This window comes from Gymnodraco acuticeps, unplaced genomic scaffold (genome assembly GCF_902827175.1).
Source record: "Gymnodraco acuticeps unplaced genomic scaffold, fGymAcu1.1, whole genome shotgun sequence".
Classification (NCBI taxonomy): domain Eukaryota; kingdom Metazoa; phylum Chordata; class Actinopteri; order Perciformes; family Bathydraconidae; genus Gymnodraco; species Gymnodraco acuticeps.
Genome location: NW_022989755.1, coordinates 1 through 22,265, shown reverse-complemented (window position 1 = coordinate 22,265; position 22,265 = coordinate 1). Strand labels below are relative to the sequence as shown.

Below are 22,265 nucleotides of genomic sequence, written 5' to 3'. Positions count from 1 at the left end.
ATTACAAAGCATTTGATTTCCCTCTGTGGAAGAGTAGAAGTAGACATTGCCATTAAAAGAAGATACTTGAGTAAAATAAAAGTACCTCAAATGTGTACAATACTTTAGTGAATGTACCTTTAGCGCCTAATGCTTGCAAGCACAACACACACACAAATAAGCTTTTCTCATGTTGTACAGTGTAGTTACACCCACAGACTTGAGCCAAGACACAACATAACTATTGTCTTCCTTGGCCACACACACACACACACACACACACACACACACACACACACACACACACACACACACACACACACACACACACACACACACACACACACACACACACACCACACACACACACACACACACACACACACACACACACACACACACACACACACACACACACACACACACACACACACACACACACACACACACACACACACACACACACACACACACACACTGGGGACAAGAGATGCGGAGCAGCGATTCTGCAGAGTAGCTAATGAGCTTTCTGGGTTACGACGAGGTCTTACATCTATGGCTCTCCTTCCCTGCCTGACTTGTTAAAACCAACCCTGTGACTTGCTCTTTCTCTCTGTGCACACTCCTCCTGAACATGATCCATATCTAATTGGAGGTCTATTTTTAGAAAGGCTATGGCTATACTTGACACACGTGAGAGCTGGCATGATGACATGGGATATCACAGCGCTTGGAGCCATCACTGAAGTCATTAAGAGATCGATAACATTACACTGCATGTTGACGATTTGCCTTCATTCAATAAATAGAGATTTTGTTCCAGGTGTGGCCTTCTGGTGTCTGCTTGACATCGTGCCCATAAAGAACGAAAAGGGCGAAATGGTTCTCTTCCTCTTCTCATTCAAGGACATCACGGACACCTATGGAAGGGCCCACCACAACTAGCAAGAAGGAAGGTAGGCTACTGGGTTTTTTACCAAAGAAAAGCATTTGCTTACTTGGAGCATGATTTACGAGCAGGTCATCCTCTGGTTCCCAGCTTTCTGTTTCTACCTGTGCTCTTGTTCATCACTGTCACATTCTGCCCAGCAGTTTGTGGTTGTGTTGGAATCCGTTCACTGAACTCAGACAATGTTTTCGCAATGGGAGTTTGATCCGGGGCTTCGATCTCCTCGAGTGGAACCTGGACACAGTCTGTTGCAAAAATCAAGCAGTATGCCGGGGGAAATCATCGTGAGAAAATGCAATCGAAAGGAAAGTCAAGCACCTACTGGTTGGAGGTGTTTTTGTGTCTTACTTGGGGAACTGCAACAGGGAGGAATATTCAGCCTAAAAAAAGACATGTAATTACTTTATGTTGATGAATATTCCTCAGGTGTTATTTGTCTTACTTACTGACATGCCCTGATCTTTTCTTATTCTTTATCATCTTTATAAGGATATATGAAACTTAAAAAAACTGAAAATACTGTCCCTTTAACAATGACAATCACAGTTGAAAAGTAGAACAAATTAAAAAATGGAACTATATCAATTCAATTAAAAATAAGAAGCAAAGAAAGATATTTAAAAAAAAAAGAAAAGGTGTCAGTCAGAGGAGAGACATTGGGGAGGGTTGAAAAAAGATTCAAATAGAATCATTAATTTGAGCAACTTTGTGACCGTTTCAGAGGACAAGAGGAGGAGGAAGAGCAGCTCTCACTTCAGGGAGGCCAGGAAGCGTGGACGCACCATGCTGACCCATCTGACCAGCCAGTTCTGCAGGGGAAGAAAAAGGGATGTCAAACTTGGGGGTGTAAGTACTTTTACTACTCTCAAATACTGCTGATTGGCTGCGACGGTATATTTCTGTGTGACACATGCTCTCTGGGATACCATGAAATGCACAACCCTAAATCTTGAAGTAAAATTAAGAATATTAATATTTAAGAGATGAGATCTAGGAAGGAAATATAAAATGTCTTGATCCAGATTCCCATCATCATCATCATCATCATCATCATCATCATCATCATCATCATCATCATCATCATCATCATTTTTTGGGAGAATTTCAACACCTCAAATTAGGAGCTACATGATGAATGTCATTGTCACCACCATGTTCCATTAAATTACATTTGCTGTTATGTCAAAATTAGGCCGCTGTATCTTCACATTATATATGTATTTAAGTAAGTTGTTGTTTAAGGATACAATGGACTCTTTCCTTATAGCTTTCAATCATATTCAGATAAGTGTGCTGTTTTGTGTTTCAAGTGCAGTTGTGTTTAAAGTACCTCAAGGGGCCATGTTGAGGTGAAATAGACCCTAGCTATCATCGGTTTCATTCCCACTTGTTATTTCTACAGAACAAAGGCCTTCATAGGCTGTGAATAATACAGTTGCACTCCAGGAAAATGTTATTCATGAGACTGAGCTCCTGGTTTGCTCTCAGATACCATACAGGAAAAGTTGTTTCAGGTAGAAAGAAAAAGGAGGTACTTCATATCTAACTTGGGAACATTTATGTTAGAATATCTACCATATGTTCCTGTTATTACAGGCCTGAAGGACACCACATTTAACTGTAGATATTTAAGCTATCGTGCTGACATGGTAAGTTGCTGCTTTCTCTCAGTTTTAAATGGTTGTTAAATGAAGAATTTGTGTTTTTGAATGTGTGTCAGACAAAAAACAAGCTATTTAAAAAGGTCATGTAAGGCTGATATCCATTTTTTTTACTGTTGTGTGAAATTGTATAGACCAAATGATTAAACGTTTAACCGAAAAAATTAGTAATTCAGATTTTTTTTAAAGCACCCAAATTAGAAAGCTTCTGTAAAGGCAGTGATAAATGCCCTCACATGAACCTGACCCGCATCCTGTTCACGAAACAAAAGCTCTGCTGCTGCTCTCTGTACCGACCTGCAGGTATCTTCATGGGAATCAACGTGCTAAACCTCCACTCAGTTTGCCAGACCTCCTGCTGACTTGCTTCCATTCTTACTTTTTTACAGATGGCACAGTTCACTGATATCATGCACACACCTGTTCTAATAGTCCAATCTCATGCACCAACAAAACTGAACACATAAAACCCTCAACAATCAGAGATAATGTGTTCTACCACTAGGTACATTAACATTTTAAAGTGTTTAGTCATTCACACAGATGTTATTTGTGAATTCTCTAAAGAAGCCAAACAATCAGAATTGTACATAAAAATCACATTGTAGGTAGGAGAAAATGAGCACGCACATCATGAACCAGATTCAGCATTTTAGTTTGAACATACCTTTTTTTCTTTTAACTCATAACATTTTTTCAATTCCATGCTGAAGAAAATAACCAGCGCCTAATTCATTTCTATCCCTAGGGAGGGACTAGGGAGGGAAAGTAACATACAGTTAGACTATGAATAGTTCATAAAAAGCCTGTGATGATGGTGCATATTATAAATGCAGGCAAACTGTGTGTTTTTGGATACAAAACAAAAACATCTACTGGTTAGAATACAAATTAGATCTATTTCTATAAGGTGTTGTTTTGTTTTTCTGGGTATTTGACAGCTACAGTGTCTTGTGAATCTATCAGGGATCTTGGAAAATATGTGTTCAGACCTGCCAACAGTGTTAAACAGATACAATGCATCTTGAATGAGAATGAAACTCAAAGCAATAATGACATGCAATAGACTCAAACTCCAGACTCCCACTTTGTATTACTCACAATTTGACTAGATTGTCTCTTCATGCACCCCTCAGATGTTACTGTTCAATTCATAAAATCGCCTACTCATAAAGCATAATGTCATAATATCAATTCTGAATGAAGTTTCTGATGAATGTCGAAAATATTAGGAAGGCATGAACGCCCTAAAACATATTATTTTTTCCCCCTTATAGCACTTATCTTCATATTAAAATTCACCATCATAAAAGTCTTAAAATATAATTGTATAGCCTACCAATCATATCTGGAAATCGCAATGTTGTACAATTTAGGACAGGAATAATTTATAAAGCAATAAATAATATTCTTCACAGCAACATTGCAACCATGTTCTCATCTTTATTTTAACTTGTGTGGTAAATGTTTGCAATGATTTGGCTATAGATCTCAAAGCAAACTAAATAAATCAGGATTTAGAGATTAATAAACACTATGAATTAAAGTGACAAGCAGGTTTTATGTGATTGTAGCCAAGCCTTCAATATCTGATCAACACTGTGTGGATATTTGTATTGTAAAATATTGAAAACTGTATATTTTGGGGGGAATTTATGTATAAAAACGATATATTTAGTTTTGCACTCGAGTTATGGAGAATGGGAAATAAATATGCAGAGGTGGGAAAACTAAGTACACTGTAGGCTACTACTTACATTTTACATATTTTCTACCGTTTGAGTGGTAACATACACTGCGGGTAACCACGGAAACGGCACTTAAATTTAACGTAGCAAGTAGCAAGTTTAGCTAACAACCGGTTTGGAAAAAACTAACTTAATAATAACGCTAAATTGAACTAAAAATACTAAGAAAAGATAAACAAACCTGGAACAAACATGGAATATTATCAGAATTTGGTTAGGGTGAGTAGCACGAGTTAATAGCCTACTACTTTCTCAAGAATAACTGACAAACACATCCCAGGGTCTATTTGTTTGGTTTATGTGTCAAATAATCGGCATTCATAGAGTTATTTATATTTGGTAATCGAGTTTGTCTTAGTTGTTTTCTGAGTCTCTACCTCTCATCGTTCTTTACCCTACAGAGGTGGAAAAAGTAGAAGTACCAGTACCAGTACGTAGAAAAGTATTAACATTAAAATATACTTTAAGTACCAAAAGTAAAAGTACTCATTATGCAGATTAGCCCATATTAGATTAATATATATATTTGTAATGTTTTATTATAAATATTGATGCATTAGACTCTAATGCATCAATACTTTCTCAATGGGAGAAGTGACATTTTTTGTTTTGAACAAGAGCAGTGATTTTTGGCTCGTGAAGAGTGCTGTCAGTCAGGGAGCGGCGAGTGCTACTTTTTATTGAGTTCATGTGTGAAAAGCTTGATTCACATACATGCTGATCCAAACATACTGAGCACACAGATAGCTACTTTCTGAACGTTAGGGAACTGCTGTTTGTTAACGTCACTCCAAAACTTCGCTGGCCCGTTAGTGCGCTGCTCTTGTGCCATGGTTACGGATGACTGCATGTCAATAAGTTCCAGTGTAGATTTCCCCTCGTCGATGGAAGGGACCACCTCCTTTGCTTTGGTGGATAAGGTCCCCCTCTATTGCAACAGTGAAGGGGTCTCTGGCAAAGCCCAGTCCAATCGACCGGCAAAGTTCTCTTTCAACCTCGCAATGAAATCTGTCATCACATTCGTGATTTGTGCCGGGGATGTGATGTGTTTGGGGAGCATCTGAAAATGCAGCATCCGACCCGTGCTCAAGTCGGTCGCGAAAAGGTACAGCTTGACTTGGAATGCGCGCATCTGCTCCACAAGATCAATGACCGTTGTGTCTCTGTTTACGCTTCAGAGTTGAGAGAGACATGTTTTAGAGTTGCTATCATAGGACCACCGTTACTAGCACCACTAGATGCACTTTTAAAAAAAAACGCACTGCGTTGTGGTTTGGTGGTTTCTAGGCAACGCGGAGTGTCGCATTCATGGTCTGTACTAGTGTAGGAATTTGGCCGTGGGAGGCTGGGCCACTCCGGAGTTGGTTCTGGTCCGCATCTGGTGTAACTAAAGTCTTATTTAAGTGATGATATTTCACATTATTAATCCAAATCTGCAAAGTAACTAAAGGTATTAAATAAATGTAGTAGCGTAAAAGTATAATATTTACCTTTGAATTGTAGTGGGGTTAAGTACGAAGTAACAAAACATTGAAGTTCTCAAGTGAAGTACAAGTACATCAACATTGTAGTTAAGTACAGTACTTGAGTAAATCTACTTATTTACTACCACTGGTGGCCTATGGTTCCCCCTGCATTTAGCTTTCTTTGTATTTGCTGCTTTCGCACGTTTTCTCTCCCTCTCCATCTGTCACTCTAACGTCATCTCATTTCGGCTTCATCCCTCTGGATTGTCTGTCACTCTGTGAAGCCACCCATTTTCCTCTGCTTCTGAATTACCCCTCCCTTTCGCTCTTGCTTTCCCACTACAGCTCAAATATTGAAGGGCTGCCTCTCCACTCCTTCTAATTTTTAAAGTGGAATTTGAAAATGGGTTGCTTGTCCTCAACAGGAACACTTTCATTGTCCACACTTAGATTACAATCTAGAGGGAAATACTGTTCAATTTGTATATAAAATACATAAAACATTTTAAAATATGATACTCAAAAAGTAAATGACCTGGCAACATATATATATATATATATATATATATACAATATTGAACATAATGCTTTCACAATCCATATTTGGTTTTAAAAAGTTCATAGACTCTGTTCTCTCTTTTGTAAGGGGACCTTGACTGAAAAAAACATCCTGTTTAGAAAATATAGCATGAAGAAAATAACGCTGACACTGACATTTCTTCTGCAAAATCAGTGTTTCTACTGGATATTCAGGGCATTCATTTGATATAGAGTTTTGCTTTGTTAAGTTAAGCAAGGGTCAAACATACTTACTCCACTACTGCCTTCTATGCCTATATTTCTCCCATTCTTTTTTACTCATTCTTACTCTGTCTCTCCCTCTATATTTTTCTGACTTTGTCCATCTGTCTGTCTTTCTGTCTGCCTCTCAGTAGAAGTTAGCTATCTTCCTCTGCCTCCACAGCACGGCCAGTCACATCTCCTCTAATCTCTATTTGTAGCCATCATCCTACCAGGCAGGGAAGAAAAGGGGGGAGCTATACTATTTCCTTCCTGAAAAACACATGCATCTTCAGATTAAAGCCTTAAAGACAAAACATAGAGGTGGCAAGTGACTGCTTAAAGTCTATCTAAAGTACTGAGATAAAAATACTCAAATGCAAATCCATAAACTGATTTCAAAAGTACATTTTGTGTAGCACATTTTCAAAATGTAGAAGAAAGCAAAATCATGAATTGGACCGTATACCACACACTGCGTTGCCTCTTCAAAACATGTTCAGCTTGAGCTTTTCTTTGCCTGAAGACAAACACTGAGTTGTTGTTGTTGTGTCTGTTCTGGCCGTTATGATGCTGTCAACCCATGAGTGTATCGGCTACTACAGTATAACCAGGCACGCTGTTCATTGTAGGCACTTCCCAGGGGAGAGCCACAATTCTTTTCACTTTAATGCACTTGTCAAAAAAGTCTAATCTGGAGGCATTTTAAAGTTTTGATTAAAATACTTATTTGGTTGACTGTGAAATACAGAGCTCACATTCACATCTTACTTTCCCTCAGTTTATATTTTTTTCTTCTTTTTATTTTTGCCCTCTAAACACTCACGCACACACACTTTCAGACAGCAAATGTGTATCTTTAGTTGCTTGCTGTTAGGCAATTTATTGATTGTTGAAACTGCAGATCTTAATGCCAAGAGTAGTAGGTGTAGTGATTCTAAAATCAAATAATAAGTACCGAGCAAAGCAAGGAGTCAATTGAGAGAGGTTGACTGCAGTTTGTATTGTTCTGCACTCCCGCTGCATTGTTGAAAGTTATTATTTTGTGGTATAAAAATATTGGCTGAGCATCCTCTGCAATAGATTCTTGCTTGAGGGAGTGCTTGAGACACATGGTGCGCCGTGTGTATCCTCTTTCCCATCATAAACAGGCTTTTATCAGTGCTGGAGCCCAGAGCATGCTGGGACTTGTAGTTGGAACAGTAAGCTCTTAGCCACATTGTGAGTTAATGAAGAGCAGACCAGCTGTGGCTGTGTGAGATGCATGTCCCCAAAGTGCTGGGCTTTTCTTTTCTAATCATTGGGACGTGACGCCCTTGGGTGCCGAAGGTCAGTTGGCCTCTGACCTCTTGTGTTGTATGGCAAATGAAAATAAACAGTCCAGCTTTTGCTGACAATGCTTGACCTATCATAAGTTAGCCATCATATGCCACTGCTGTTGATGACAGCTCTCTGCTATTTTTCACTGGGAATACATTGAGTGTCCCGTGTCAAGCAGCCATAATTAATACAGCTTTAAAAGTTATTTAGCTGGGAACATCATTGAACTTTAAGATTTGGTTTAAATATCTCCCGGTATTTTTTTTCTAAGAATAATACAAGAAAAAGTTGTACATCCTTCCCCAATAGAAAGGACTGCTGCAGGGATGACGTACTTTTAGGGCTAAACCGGCATTTAACCCATAGCATTGGTTACCTCAACAAAAATTACGACATAAATGCAATTAACTGAAGTAAAAAGCTACATTAGGCTATACACAAACTTCACACCATCGCTTCTGTTCTTAGGTTATTAGGTGTCATTTCATTTAACACGATTATCTTTTCTACAAAAATATGTTCTCATACCATGATACATTAATTGATCTACAAGTAAGAAAGTTTTAGATGGAATAGTTTGCAAGAGTGCAAGTTCAAACACCGCTGTAAAAGCAGACTTCTCATGAGGATGTTTCATTTCCCTGACCACCTTTGTAGTCTGATTAGGCCACATCTCATGAGAAATGCATAAAAAGAAAATGGTTGACTTTGAGAACATGGAGGGCAAAATTGTTAACTCATATTTCTGGTTTTAGGACTCATTCCTGCAGCACTCTGTTGCTATAAAATAGTCAGTCTATTCTCTCCAAGTTAGCTTCACAGCCCTTATAATGAAATCTCTTGTTGCGACTTTATTACCCAACCTCCTTGATGCTTGCCACCACCTGTTTCTGAAGGGGCCGCAGTGTTTTAGGATAGATTACTCATTTAACTCTCCTTTCTGTTCCCCTCTCACCACTGTCAAATCTAATTGCTTCTCCTCCTGTCTCCTAAACATAGTTAAGGCTATTATGTGCCGAGTGCAAGGCTCCATTTGGAGAACTGCGCTCTCATTATGCATCGAATGGATTCCCCACCTCATCAGCAAGAGCAATTCAAGCTTCCTGCAATTGGATTTTCTCAATAAAAAGTAAATGAGTGGAATGAATAAGCATGACTTTTCGAAATAAACGCTGCTGACGGCAATTGTACCGTACCGCCGGACACTTAAAGCACTAATGGCATTTGGAGGGACGAATTTAAGCCAAGGCCAAGTCATGTATGAGAGTATAAGGCGTCATTGTTGGTAATGAATTTCCCCCTCACTGACCACAGGCCTATATCTGCCATTTGGTGTTATTACTGCACAGCCATTTAAAAGGTTTATCACTGTCTATAAGGAGGCTGTCAAGAATAGATAACTAAGCAGCATAGCCATTTCAGTTTCACTTGAGTTGCATATGGTATTAAATTATTAGCGGTCAGGGCACAATAGACAGCATTGACATTTATATCAACTGTTTCTGCTAAATCTTGGCGAGGCAAACTCAAATCTGAATAATATGTATTTACACAGCTCTGCCCATAACCATCTTTTCATTAAGTGATGCAGCTTCTCTAATGTGTTGCAGGTGTTTTTTGTATATATATACATAAGCTTGAAATATAAGAGGCTATTTGTTGTGTTCAACTTAATGACTGTGTATGTATTCTTACCTAGGTATTTTCTCACTTTTACAGAGCATGATTGAAAAGCCTTCAATACCGGAGTATAAGGTGGCGGCCGTGAAGAAGTCACGCTTCATTCTGCTCCACTACAGCGTGTCCAAGGCGCTGTGGGACTGGCTCATTCTGCTGGCCACCTTCTATGTGGCTGTCACCGTGCCCTACAACGTCAGCTTCACACCGTACGATGACACCGTCACAGCCGGGCGCTCCACCATCCCCAGCGACATTGTAGTGGAAATGCTCTTTATTATAGGTTAGTGATGAAAAGAAGACACGGCTCCATGATTTTTACCTGAAGTCATTGCTCTGTGGATCAACCAATTTCATCCATACATCTTGATGGTCATGTTTGGTCAAATCAATGCATGTGGAACTATACTTGATACGAAGAATCACAAGAGCATTCTGGTGCTTTTCAAAAACATATATGATGACATGACATTTTCATTAGGTATCTGTCCATTTTCTTTTCTCTCTTGCCACCTACGGCAACAGGGTATCCAAGAGCCACAGAGGCATCCTTTTCCCCTGAAAGTACCCCATTTCCTAGTTCTAATCAACCTGGTTTTGTATTCCCTTAGGAATTTCCTTCCACTCTCCGAGGAATTCCTAGTTTGTAATGCCTTTTATTGTCCAAAGGGATGCACCCAAGAATTCAGGTGGCTGAACCTCAACATGTTCCCTTTAGTGTATGAGAAAATGTCCGAGTCTCTCAGCATGGCACGAGGAGAGACGCCATCAGCCAAGCTAGGGAGGAACTTTTTTCAACTTTGTTTCTGCAAGCTCAATATATTATATCACTTTCCAGACTTTTATTTGATTGTAATTTGGCTTCCAAAGACATGTCATTGATAGATTGCATGTAAAAGAAGCACAAAAAAAAGCATGCTAGCCAAAAGGATTCAGGGAAATTTGAATTTGAAATTAAACATTTTGGCATAAACATCTTACCTTCTTGTAGATTTTCATAACTGAGAGGTGAATTGAGTGATGAGCCAACTTCTCCGCAAACATGCACAGCTTGCATCACAGATGAGTTTTCCTACATCAGACCACACAGCCAGAGGTCTGCTTGTTATGTGCTCGCCACATTCTGACACTAAGATGAAGATGACCTGTCTCTCCGTGATTTGTATGTTCATATTCAAGCTGTTCTATATTTGCGTGCATATTCCTCTCATCTCAAATCATTTATTGTTGTCATTATAACAAACCTTTTCTCACTGTTAACAAGCAGTCAGTCTATACCATCTTTTAATCGCTGGGGAAACAAAATAACCTTTTTGTTTTATTTGCAGACATTATCCTGAACTTCCGCACCACCTATGTGAGCCAGTCAGGGCAGGTGGTGGTTGAGGCGCGCTCCATTTGGATCCATTACGCCACCAGCTGGTTCTTTGTGGACCTGTTGGCTGCCCTGCCCTTTGACCTGCTGTATGCCTTTAACATCACCGTGGTGAGTGCACTCTCCCTAAATAGCGCATTTTATACAAGATAAGCACATTTGTTTGAGCAAAGTAAATCACTGCTTATCCAAGCTGTGATATTCAGCTGTGTTTTTGTAGTCAAAGTGTGTTTCCAGATATAACATGGCTTCACTTCCTCTTTCCTTTTCTCCCTCACAATGTCCCCCACTTCTCCTCTTTAGACCTCCCTTGTCCACCTGCTTAAAACAGTTCGCCTGCTACGCCTGCTTCGTCTGCTTCAGAAGCTCGACCGCTATTCCCAGTACAGCGCCATGGTGCTGACCCTACTCATGTCTGTGTTTGCCCTGCTGGCACACTGGATGGCCTGCATCTGGTACATGATTGGACGCTGGGAGATAACGACCAATGATACCAGGGAAATAGGTGAGTCTGATTGGGGCCTTGCTGATGTATGAAGGTCAGGTTGGAGGTTTTATGCAGCAAAGGTGGGGGAATCATGCATTGTTTCTCGGTAAAGGATACATTTAGAAATTGTTTCACATTCTTTTACTTTTTAAAAAACTTTTTAATTTGAATTTTTAATTTAACATTTATAATTGAACTATTCATATCTTAGACGGCACTGTAACTTTTATTCATGTATTTTTTCTTTTAATGTTTATTTTATTATCTTTTCTTTTTAATGACTGATTTTAAATGCCATTTTCTTAATGTCTTTCATTTTTTGTAAAGCACTTTGAATTGCCTTGTGTTGAAAAGTGCTATATAAATAAACTTGCCTTGCCTTGCCTTAAGCACAGTGCTGACAATCTCTCTTTTTGTTAGTCAGTTAAATTCTCTGTATAAAAGGAAAAATCCAATAATTAAGAAAATAGATTAGATTTAGTTGTGTCCCAAATGGATCCCTTAACTGGTTGTGAAGCCCTGCTCAGTGGTGATATATTTGCGAATACCTGACTCTGACACTCTAATGAGGGCCGTGGGTACGCAGATCAAATCCTGATACAAAAAAGCAACTGGTAGAGAAAACCTAAAAACTTGACTTGGTTTTTCTAGTCTAGGAATTATCTCTAGGATATCTGAACACTTCTCTCAACATATTATTATTTACATAATTGCCTGCATTAGTACAAAGCTTTTTTTTGTATGTCCAAATTGACTACAAACTTGTTTAATTCTACAGTTTAACCGCCATTTATTATTTTTAAACAAACATAAACGACAACACACATACTGTGACAGTCTACAGCAAAATAAAATACAAATAAATACGATTCAACATCAAGCCTAATTTGCCGTTTCCATTAGTGTCACTATATGTGGTACATTTCTGACAGTTTGTTCCATCTATACAGTAGCAGGGTTAGCGCACACCTGCTAACACTATGTCTTCTTAACCCTGCAAGACCTGGTCTAACTCGACCCTGTCCCTCACCAAAATGCCAGTTCCTGACACTGCAGACATCTCTTTCTGACACACAAACACAAACACACACTGCTGTCTGTCCAAGACCAGGTAATTCCGCACCATCCTGACACTACCATCTGTCTCAGAGCCGACACGCAGACACAATGCTAACATGACCTTTTGACACTGTTCGCTCCTGCTCTGCCTTCTCCTTCAAGGGTGGCTTCATGAGCTGGGTAAACGGCTGGATACGCCTTACATCAACAGCACGGTGGGCGGCCCGACAGTGCGCAGCTCCTACATCGCCGCCCTTTATTTCACCCTCAGCAGTCTGACCAGTGTGGGCTTCGGCAATGTCTGTGCCAACACCGATGCTGAGAAGATCTTCTCCATCTGCACCATGCTCATTGGCGGTATGTCTGACGCCACGGTTCATTCTCCCTCTGGTGTCTTGGCATAACAGTGCCTCTGTGTGGCACGCCAGCATTAGTGATTCACCAGGAAGTGGGATGGAGGGATTGGCTGGCCTTTAAAACACAGCTTGTAGCCATCTTTATAAACCAATAAACAGATTATTTTAGCTGAGGTGGCAATTATTGGTGCAACAATCCGGAAGGTAATTATGCTTTGTTCACAGACTGCTTGTTAAAACAGAGATAAATGCAGCTATCAATTTCTGAGCTCCCCGTGAGAATCAAAAGACAAATAAACAGTAACAAGTGTGAGATTTGTTTTGTTATCAATAGAAATTGAGATTCATATTTTAAAGCAGGAAATGTAACCCTTGAAAATGTATAGAAACACATTTCAACCCATTATATTGTGCTAAAAGAACAGCTTTCAGAATAGAATTTAGATTCCCTATGAACAAATATCCTAACGTTATATCATTATTACTAAGGGCTTGTCTATTCTCTCCCTCACACAGCACTGATGCATGCCCTGGTTTTCGGTAACGTGACGGCCATCATCCAGCGCATGTACTCCCGGCGCTCTCTCTACCACACACGCATGAACGACCTGAAGGACTTCATCCGTGTCCACCGTTTGCCCCAGCAGATCAAGCAGCGCATGTTGGAGTACTTCCAGACCACGTGGTCGGTCAACAATGGTATAGATGTCAACATGGTAGGAGTCCCTTACATTGTTGTTGTCATCTAACACTTTAGGACATGGTGCTTTCTGCCCTCTTGAAACTCCGAGGCGATGTTTAGATAGTAATTGAGCCCTGAAATCTGAAATCAGAACCCTTTGCACCTGCAATTATTCCTGATCTTTCCTAACACATGGCTGCCCAGCCCCATACACAACCAATTGACATCCTATTGAAATTCATAAGAGGGTAACTGGTGGCAACACAGTCCACTCCCTAATTACCATTGAGTGTCACACCTCATTACATCTGTCACACTTCCCCAGCTCCTGCATGACTTCCCTGATGAGCTGCGGGCCGACATCGCCATGCATCTGAATAAGGACATCCTCCAGCTGCCGGTCTTTCAGGGGGCCAGTCGTGGCTGCCTGCGCTCGCTCTCCCTCCATATAAAAACGTCCTTCTGCGTCCCTGGCGAGTACCTCATCCGTCACGGTGACGCGCTGCATGCCAACTACTTTGTCTGCTCCGGGTCCCTGGAGGTGCTGAAAGACCACATGGTGCTGGCGTTAATAGGTTCGTATTTGGGCTTTTTTGACATCATGTTTTTGTATAAGAGCACAATCGTGATAATGTATTTTTTTTTTATTTCAGTAAAAGGGAACCTCTTTGGTTCTGACCTGCCTGGACCAGACCAGGTGATCAAGACCAACGCCGATGTGAAGGCGTTGACCTACTGCGACCTGCAGTATATCAACGTGCGCGGTCTGAGAGAGGTGCTGGAACTGTATCCGGAGTACGCCAGTGTGTTCACATCCAACATCCACAACAACCTCACTTATAACCTTCGTGAGGGCAGCCAGGATGAGGTACTGAAAACAAACTCACACACAGATATCTGGCGTTGGTTAAAAGTAGTTGGGGTTCAAATTGGGGCAGAATTGTAAAGCCGTCACTGGCAAAGAACACCGTTTTTCAAGTGTGCTTAACTCTGAGTATTACGCACATGTTTAAGCACACAGAAAATGTAGATGAAAATAGCGGTAGTACTTGGGGAAGTCAGAAATTCTAAGTGTCTTTTAATGATATTGTGGTCAAGAAACTAGAAACTATTTGTTCAACTTCTACAATGGATGTCAGCCTGCATGATAGTTCAACATTGGTTCAAAAGAGTCAAAAATGTGCACTTTGATTCTAGAGTGCTAACACCAAAAGATCATGTTTGTGTGTAAGACAACTTTTTCTTGCTAAAAAAATTGACCCAGACACAAACCTTTTCCCCCTACATTCGTCTGATAGAATAGAGCCCACAACACACACTACAACACATTTGTTCCCCCCCCCCCCCAGGTGTGTTTGTCACTCTCCTTGACACTTGTTCTACCACAACAACCAAAGGGCTGTTGGTGGCTTGATTGTCAGACCAATTTCTATGCATGGGTGCTACTGTCAGGCGGCCGTATCTCTTCCATGTTGCCACCCCAAAGCCCAGCAGGATGACATTACACCCAGACACTGACCTCTTCTCAATGCTGCTGCCCCTCACAGTTATTTAAGAAAGCATTACGCAAGGAAAGACAATCCTCCTAACGTGCAGAAAAATGCACCCGTCGAACTTACACATGTAGCGCATGTTGTCGGACATTGTTAAATGATGTGTCTCAAGTAAGTAAGTCTTAAACCCCCCAAAATAACAGCTTAAATCATTATAAAGACATTGCATAAACATAAATGGCTGTCCTTCATGGCGTTTTTTCTAACTGTCTGAAAAAAACAAATTAATTCAGACTAATCTTACCTACAAAACTGCACATTCTCCCCAAAGCAATTTACCAATCTCATTCTCATTTCACTGTCTCAGGCATTTTATACTTTCAAGCACTTCCCTTGGCTCCGACAGGCCTTTCTCTTTGTCTGATGGTTTGGTTGCTCATTAGTTCATTCATTTTGTTTTTTGTTTGTTTGCTTTGGAATATTAGAACAGGGAAACTATGCTGGCTGCAATAATTTACTGGATTTATTGTTGCCAGCTAGCCTAAGTGAATCAGCTTCAACTGCAATGATGATATTTTCTAAAACACAAAGATTATTTTTTAGGTGTTTAATTCCAAAAAGAGACATCATAGATAACATTTAGCCTCTTCCACAATCCATGCATAATGGATTGTTATTGGAGAAAAATGACCTTCTTCTCAGAAACTCCTCCTCTGTGTATGCATGCCCTATATGTACATATATGATTAGAGTTATGATAGTCTTTAATTGTGATTCAAGCAGGTTTCTTTGTGGTTTTGCTGAGTACTGGCTCTCTACTTGTATCTCACCCCCCCCCCTGACAGGATGAAGGAGTGCTCAGCTGCCTGGTGGAGCTGCCAGGTGCCATAGACTCCTCACACACACACACACACACACACACACACACACACACACACACACACACACACACACACACACACACACACACACACACACACACACACACACACACACACACACACACACACACACACACACACACACACACACACACACACACACACACACATACACACACACCACACACACACACACACACACACACACACACACACACTCTCTCTCATATATATACAGTCTTGCTGGCCTTATCCTTATTTGAATGGGTGGCTGTTGTAGGATGGGAGGTTATTTTACACTTGAGAGATACTTATAAGAATTGTATGCTGACTGTACAGCAATCAGTCATTTGTAGTGAAACCTAACAGATGGTGGGCATGCCAATTACAGTAAAAGGTATCCCTCTTTATCTTGTCATTTTAACTTTTACTGCAGTGGTGTCCATTTAATTTCGATTTAATGTTTTTTTTGTTAGAGAACAATAACATCTTACAGCTGTGACGACCCCTGCTTTACTCTGTCCTGTTGTGTGTCTATGGCCCTTTAAAGATCTCCCTTCCTCCCTATCTGCGCTGATTGAGGGCACCTGGCCGCCGGTACCGGAGGAGTGAAAGGCTCGAGCCAGAGTCTCGTTCGCTCTCTCTGCTGGAGGATCTGCTTTTGAGAGCAGCTACCAGACTTATGCTTTTCCCCCCCCTTCCTCTTAGTTTGGCATGCAACACCTTGCACCACACCATGTTCACACACCGACACCTACACTACTGAGTGATCTTACTGATTAACACATCCCATTGTGGTAGCTCTTTTGTTTAGTTGTTTTCTTTATAATAAATACTTTCCTTATATCGTGTCCGTTCCACGTTTTTGTTATGGCCAAGAGCCAGGCCATGACACAGCTTCTTTCACTTCGTTAAATGCAGACAGAGACAAATACTTGTTTGTGTTTTCTTTTTAACATCGGACCAACATTTACAGTTGACTTTCAAGTTTGTCTTTTATGATTTAAACTGTAGGAATCAAATATGTTAAAATTGTTTGATTACCAACACTCTAATAGTTCAAAGATTTTTTTTTTCAAACGTGGCTATAATTTAAATGTATCATAATCATATTTGTTAGAAAGGTCAGGTCCCATTTGGCTTTTGGAGCTTTCCGGTGAGTTTCAGCTGATTGATTGGCTGTGGGGTGCAACTCTGATGTTTGGCTTTACTCCCACTGCTCTCATAGAGTTGTTTTTGCTGCAGCCAGTGAAAAATCATTACAAACAATGAACACCTGTTGTACCTGCTCAGCACCAATGGGCATACCAACACAGTTAGCCTCTAGCTATTTGAAATGATATGTCAATGTCAAATATGTTTTTGTTTCCCTTTAGTACCTTAAAAAACTTGCTGCAGGATTAAGGTCAGGTAAAATGATTGGGAATGCAAATTCTACCAAATTCGACTATTGTTTATTTCTTAAGGGGGTGTGAGTTTTGAGAGAAAAGGGGGGACTGTGCTGTCCTGAGCAGAGTGGGAAGGTCATTCCACCTCCAGGGGACCAGCACTGAGTCCAGATATGCCAGAGTATAAGGACCGTGTCGCCACAGGGAGAGTTAAGTTGTCGGTAGACTTGGAGTGTGAAGAACAAGCTGGCCGGTCAGGAGTTAAAGGGAAGTAACCCCCTGTGGAGCCTCACATGACAACGACAGCTTAACAAAGTTGATAAAGACAGCCACTGGAAACCATGTGGTGGGAGAGAGAATGTTTTCTTTAAAGCTAGAGAAATGTTGATGACACGTTGGAGTGGATAGGACAGGACTGAAGGAGCTCAGAGAAGATTTGACAAAAAAGGTTTTATTCGACATTTTCAATTCATGCTTTCAGTAGAATAGATCAACAATGTTTGTAATAAACCCAGTTTAACTCAGAATGGATGAATAAACACTCTCAGCTGTGGTTCTTATTTCCATTGTGTTTTTAAAACATCACATTTTCCAAAATTATCCGCCAACACGATTTCCAGATATTTAGTGAGATTGACTCATCTTCTAACCATAACACCTGGTTGTATACCATATGCAGATTTTCCCTCTTGTGTTTTGGATTTGAAAAGTGGCCCATCATGCAAAACACTGACACACTCTCTATGTCTGTAAAAGGTTTTGTAAGTATGTCAAGACAGCACACTTAAAAGTGACAGAAAACCTTCCCTCAATGAAGTCTCTGCAAACCCACTTTGATATGTAGGACACTTGTGGCATCTGCGCCCCATTAAGTGATATTGATGTTCTTTAATTTGGCACCAATATCTCTGGCTTGCTAATCAGTCCGTGTTGCCCCAGGGTTAGTTTTTCGTTATGAGGGGAATTAGTCCCTGCCTTGAATAGACTCACATATGTGTCCTCTCTTCCTCTCACATAGTAACACTATCTGTGGAGATGCAATCCAACAGCTGGAATTATGTTTTCCTTTTAACCGTCTTGATGATTTTTAAACTCAGTATTGTTCTCGATGAAGGATTACATTTAATGTGTTTCCTTTGTGAATTGCCGTTCTGCATCAAGGAGCATTACTGGCACTATTTCACTAGTAGAGCGATAGACTGTGGCTTGTGTTGTCACATTAAGCCCTGTTGTCAGAAGCACATATTTTTCACACATGAAGGAAGACTATTACATTACCACAGTTTCATTTCCCATCCAGCTGGCAATTTTTCTAAATTGCTTACAATTTAGCCAGCAGAAAGACAAACCTTCACTGGGATGTTTCTGCATTCGAGTTTAGAGAGTGTGAAGCAAAGGCTTTATCACTGGCCAAGGTCATTTAGAATGACACATTTGAATTGAATGCATTTTAAAAATGGCCAGACATCAGCTAAATTAATAATATGGTCCCTGTGGAGTCTTTGACCTCTACTTTCTTTATGGAGCTCCCAATGGCATCCCACTATTTCACTGATCAACAGGTGGTGGTAACATGGCAAGATATATTCCGCGTTAATTAAAGTTATCTTTCAGAATGTATTATAAGGAATAACACTGAATGTTTGTAATGTGTTGCTGATCACTGGAAGTAGACTTGGAGGTCAAAAACAGATGTCTCAAACAATGGCTCCGTATTGATTTGTATTATATTTAGGTGATGGTTCAGCCCTCAGTCTACATGACTTCTGTATGCTTATAAGTAAACTCCAAAAGGCACCATTAATTCCCAAATGTGTAAATACATTTAAATTCAAGTTAAAGGTTTGTTACGGAAGTTATTTGAAAAATAAGTTTTGATTCAAGATTATCTTTTGTAATCCTTCTCGCTTTCTTTTTGTTACTGCAGGGTCTCAGCAGGTTTTCACGGTCTCCCAGGCTTCACCACGTGAGTTCAAATTAAGTTTTCTTCTCTCAGGGCTCTCATTATTCTTTTTAGCACCACACACGGTTTCCTGAACATAGTTGTAAGTTATAATACTTTCCAAAGCCTGTTCATGACTTCTTTGAAAGTAGACCCCAATGCAATTGTCTTTAAAGGTGCATTTGTGTCAAATCAATTCCAGAGTTTTTGCGTTTCTGTTTTTTTAAGGTAAAACTCCTGTGTTTTCAGGGGACTTATATATATTGCTTGTGAGTGCTGCTGGGGGAGGGTTTGTGCTAGGACTTCCCCTACAGGTTGAACCCCATTTAAAAGTAGAGTGGCTTAGTCCCTGGAGCTAGCTAACTGGGTCAGTATATCTCTCCTGATGGAAAACCTTATGAGCTACTTTTCTCACCATGCATGTACTGTACAGTATGCTTATCTCCAGCCTTATTCTTCCACTATTAAAACACTGTTTACAGAATTCACTGTGTCTGCATTAAAAGTTTATGTAAGTTAATAGTTTTTTACTCACAAGCAGAATTATGTAATGAAAATATGATCAGCTCTATCCCATTGATATCTCATATCTCATATTAACAGTTACTTATAATTAGAATTAGAATTCTAAGATACTTAGAATTTGTATCTTTAGTTGTATTTATCTTTAATCTTGTGTGAATCTGTGCTGTCCTGTTTTTCAATCTCATCCTGTTGCTGTTTAAACTATTGAATTTCCCCACTGGGATTAATAAAGGTCCATTTTATCTTATCTTAAAATCTAAATAACACAATAATCAGCAGCTTTCAAATGTAATATTTCAGTGTCACCATATATAATCATCACCATCCTTCAAAATAAAACAGGCAGATTTAGGATAAATGCACACCTTGGTAGTAAACATTTCAATAAAAAGGGTCCAGTTATTACAGTATGTCACATTTGTATTGACTGTTTTAGCAGGAATCCAGGCTCCCCTCTATCGTGGAGACAAAGGGGGATGACCCTGACGACTTCCCCTCTCTCTCCGGCTACCCGCTCCCGCCGAAACCTCCTGCTGCCGAGCTTCAGCGGCCCTGTTCGCCGCACCTCTCTGGGGAACCTCCTGGGGGACGAGTTGCGGCAGTTTAACACTCTGCGACGCTGCCGTTCCCCCAACTTGAGTCGTGCCGTGCACGGACAGAGCTCGTCCCCCCAGCTGCCGTCCAAAAAAGAGCACAACTCCTCCCCTAAATCCTCCACAGCCTCAACTTCAGCTCAGGTAGCGACGGGGGCCGAGCAAAAGCCTTCAAAGCTGCTCATCCCAACCGTTACCTGCTTTGGACCCCCTGAACTCAGTCCCAGGTATTGTGCAAATGAAATAAAATAAAAAAGACAAGCAGAAAACAAGCCAAAATGAAATATATTGGATATATTGAAATATTTGAACACCCATTCATTCATCGTAATGCAATACAATGCAATATAGGAACAACATTCATCCTTAGTGCTATCTATCCTTAACTAAAATATCTTGTTTACGTTGGCATCACGCTGTTTTCGCTCAGCTTACATTGCGCTTTTTTTTAACCCTAACCCTACCTTATGTGCAATCAACCATGAGGAAACTAATTTAGAACAGCAGGAGTCGTGCAAGTAAATTAGCTTTAAATAAGCCATATTATTTGAAGTGCTACACACATTTTTGTAAGAGCCATTTTCAATTATATTTGTTATCATTTCCCCCCTTTAAGAAATAACATAACAATGTAGGAACTAACCTGCCTGTGCCATCGACATCATCCAACTAGACTACATATCTATGATGGTCTTTGACGGATTAAAGTAAGGCGTCGCAGTAACAGACACCTAAAGTCGTGCCACAGGTACTTGAATTATCCACTTAATGTAAATGGGGTGTATTTGCATTGCATATTTCAGCAGATGTCACTGCATTTCATTACCAGAGCACCTTATCCTCTTGCCCCAACCATCTGTATTCATAATGTATCCCTGAGTCATCCAGTAAGTCCGAGATATGGGTGCGTGCTGGTTCAGAGAGCTCGGGTATCCGCCCCTCCAGACCGGGCTCTCCTCCTCATGTTCAAACCCTCATGGGCCCCTGCCAGCAGCAGATCTCATGGCCCAATCCTGTGCCCTCTGATAGCTCTGATGATAATTGAAAAAGCTCTACTGTTACATTAACTCCAGCTTCTCCTCCCTGCCAGGCTCGTAGACGGTATCGAAGACAACGGACACGCATTCCACTTCAACGTGGAGCACAGCGGGCCCAGAGCCAGCACGGGAGGCAGCACCCAAGGTAAGCAGAGCCCGCCTCCAGCTGCGAGGGTCACCCGGGTGCCAGATGGCTGGAGGTAAACTCAAGAGGTCAAACTGTGGATCCAATAATGTTCCCCACGTCCTTCTGGGGGAAATATGAGAGGGCAGGGGGAATTAAATGACAGCCATGTGTCCAAAGAGTCAGAGAACATGTAAAAGGACAACAGGGGTCAAAGCAGCGTACAGAGTGTGACCCGAGCTCTTACTGATGATTGCTATCGTTCTGGGATTACTATCACATTCAGTTCAGTGGAAGTCCAACACATTTACTTGAAGAATATTCAACTGTATGCATGCAGTATATACTCAGTCCACCTCTTTTTGTTTTACCCAGACTCCACACAGGCTAATGCCGTTCTGCTGCTGGAGACAGAGGATGTCCGACACAGCATCAGTCAACTCAACCAAAAGGTAAGGTACAGCCCCTTCACCTAAAGCAGTGGTTCTCAAAGTGGGGGGCGCGCCCCCCCAGGGGGGCACAGAGGCATGACAGGGAGAGAGACCAGGAGGAAAAATGGTTATTAAAAAAAAAAAAGAAGATATTTTGAAAAATTATTGATTCGAAAATAATATGATACTATTACGTCTGGGTCTCTGTGTTTCATTAAAGCTCGGCTCTGTGTGTGTGTGTGTGGAACGAGCCATTTTGTGTGCACGAGAGAGAGAGAGAGAGAGAGAGAGAGAGAGAGAGAGAGAGAGAGA

The 22,265-nt window shown here is 40.7% G+C and overlaps 1 protein-coding gene across 1 annotated transcript in view; it reads left to right on the top strand.

Annotated features, from left to right (window-relative positions):
* LOC117543047 (potassium voltage-gated channel subfamily H member 4-like) overlaps window positions 1–21,974 on the top strand; it is a gene marked incomplete at its 3' end in the record, with an annotated part of 33,384 nt that extends 11,410 nt beyond the window's left edge. The window contains 14 exon segments of the mRNA XM_034211078.1: window positions 803–935; window positions 1,630–1,774; window positions 9,623–9,863; window positions 10,909–11,066; window positions 11,259–11,460; window positions 12,664–12,858; window positions 13,374–13,573; window positions 13,865–14,114; window positions 14,193–14,407; window positions 19,229–19,267; window positions 20,208–20,257; window positions 20,259–20,588; window positions 21,452–21,543; window positions 21,898–21,974. Coding sequence (XP_034066969.1) covers window positions 803–935; window positions 1,630–1,774; window positions 9,623–9,863; window positions 10,909–11,066; window positions 11,259–11,460; window positions 12,664–12,858; window positions 13,374–13,573; window positions 13,865–14,114; window positions 14,193–14,407; window positions 19,229–19,267; window positions 20,208–20,257; window positions 20,259–20,588; window positions 21,452–21,543; window positions 21,898–21,974 — 2,327 coding nt within the window.
* Window positions 21,975–22,265: the final 291 nt, after the last annotated feature.